The following is a 2,001-nucleotide window of genomic DNA, read 5'->3' as shown; positions in this document are numbered from 1 at the left end:
CCCCCCCCCCCCCCAGCCGCAGCAGCCGCGCTGTCTTCAGCAGCCCAATCAGCGTCGTCGTCTAGGGGGACAGGGGGACAGGAAAGTGGGGGTCAGTGGGGGTAGAGGTACCCCACGGACCCACAGAAGGGTGGGCGAGTCCCTGCCTTAACCCAGCCACCTGCAGCCCCTCGTCCCCTCTCCACACATCAGCAGCCTATCAGCATTGTTGTCTTGGGGGGACAGGAAAGAGGGTAAAGGAGGGTCAGTGCATGTACAGGTACCCCATGGACCCACAAAAGGGTGTCAGGGGGTCCCTGTCCCAACCCAGGCACCTCCATCCCACAAGTCTCTCTCCCCACATCAGTTCCAGGTGCCTCCAGTGTCCCCTGCCAGAACAAAGGTGATCTGGGATGGGGGGACAGGGGGGAACACAGGGGCCATCAAGGGCACCAGCAGCTGAGACCTCACACGGAGCCCCTGCAGGGCAGGAGGGTCCCCCTGGCCTGGGGACACAGGTGGGACTCCCGGGCATCACCCAATGGAAGAACTGGCACTCAGGCAACAGCACCCACCATGGCACCTCAGGCATCCAGCCCTGGCCTGGGGCTGCAGGTGGGACCGCCCACAGGCACCCCAGTAACAGTGCCCACCACCATGGTGCCCACCATGACACATATGGGACCCCCAAGCATCACCCCATGGGAGGATCTAGCACCCACCCCAGCACTGCAGACAGCCACTCCCAGCCTGGGGGCACAGGTGGGACCCCCAAACATAACTCCCAGCACCAAAACAGCACCGCCCAGCCAGGGCTCAGCCTAGCTGGTGCCACCACATTTTCATGTCCCTGTGTCCCTGTGTCCATCACCTCTTCGGAGCCAGAGCCAAAGATGAGAAGGTCAAAGGGGATGGCAGCCACCATATCGATGAGGAACCAGCCCTTGAAGTAGTGGATGGCAATCTTGGCTGGATGGCTCACCACCTCCTCATTGGAGTTGACGTAGGTGGTGCGGAAGTTGATGAGGATGTCGATGATAAACATGATGTCCACGATGAGGTCGACGACGTTGAGGGGGCTGCAGGAGTAGCCACAGTGGTGCCGCTGGGCCTCCTCCGAGTCACTGAGCAGGAAGGCAGCAGAGTAGGGTGTGAAGATGGCTGTGTAGATGACGAGCAGCAGGATGAGCCAGTCCCACACTGCCTTGAAAGGGCTGTAGTGCAGGATGGTCCAGCGATGGATGCGCGGCGCCTGCAGCTTGTACTCAGGGAGCACATCAGCGCCCAGTGACAGCACCTGGAGGGCACAGGGAGGTCAGTGCTGCACTCCAGCATCTCACAGGGCACAGAGCCTGACCCCAGCAGAGGTGGTGCTTGGGGACATGGAGACATAGATGGTGGTGGCCTTGGCCACGCTGGGTCAATGCTGAGCCTTGGCCCTGTTAGATCAATGCTGGGCCTTGACTATATTGGGTAAATGTTGGGGCTTGGCCATGTTGGGTCAATCTTGGGTCTTAGCCATGCAGGCTCAATGTTGGGTGGTTCTGTGACTCTCTGGAGTCTGGGGGAACCCTGGAATGGGTAGGGAGGAGAGTGGGGAAACCCCAGAGCAGAGGGACCCCAGGGTGGGCCATGGGAGGAACACAGGAACCCTGACATGGGTGACAAGGGATGCAGTGAGGACTGGCTAGAGGACACAGCTGGGACAAAGCCACCCCACTGTGCAATGACCCCACAACCCTCCTTCCCCACAGATGCTGCCAGGGCAGTGCCCACCCCAAACACCCACAGACATGACACTGCCTTGTGCCCCCACCCTGTGTCCCCCACCTTGTGCCCCAGCCCTGGCATCTCCATACAGGGGGCACAGACCCCCCCATGCCCCCCAGTTCCCATGCAGGACAGTGGGCACAGCCTGGGGGTGCAACCCCAAGGGTTCCTCAGGGGATCTTGGGCATCCTTGGGGGTGTCTCCCGGGGGGGTCCCTCCCTACCACCACAGGGACAGTCACCACATGCAGCC

General features: G+C 61.5%; 1 protein-coding gene across 1 annotated transcript in view; it reads right to left on the bottom strand.

The window, feature by feature from the left end:
* Positions 1 to 1,276, bottom strand: part of LOC103803911 (potassium voltage-gated channel subfamily H member 2-like) — a gene marked incomplete at both ends in the record, with an annotated part of 4,844 nt that extends 3,568 nt beyond the window's left edge. Inside the window, 2 exons of the mRNA XM_009076491.1 lie at positions 18 to 61; positions 851 to 1,276. Coding sequence (XP_009074739.1) covers positions 18 to 61; positions 851 to 1,276 — 470 coding nt within the window. The remainder of the gene's footprint in view (positions 1 to 17; positions 62 to 850) is intronic.
* Positions 1,277 to 2,001: the final 725 nt, after the last annotated feature.

Source organism: Acanthisitta chloris, unplaced genomic scaffold, assembly GCF_000695815.1.
Source record: "Acanthisitta chloris isolate BGI_N310 unplaced genomic scaffold, ASM69581v1 scaffold37686, whole genome shotgun sequence".
Classification (NCBI taxonomy): domain Eukaryota; kingdom Metazoa; phylum Chordata; class Aves; order Passeriformes; family Acanthisittidae; genus Acanthisitta; species Acanthisitta chloris.
Note: the sequence above shows the minus strand (reverse complement) of the source record. Positions and strands in the feature narration are given on the sequence as shown.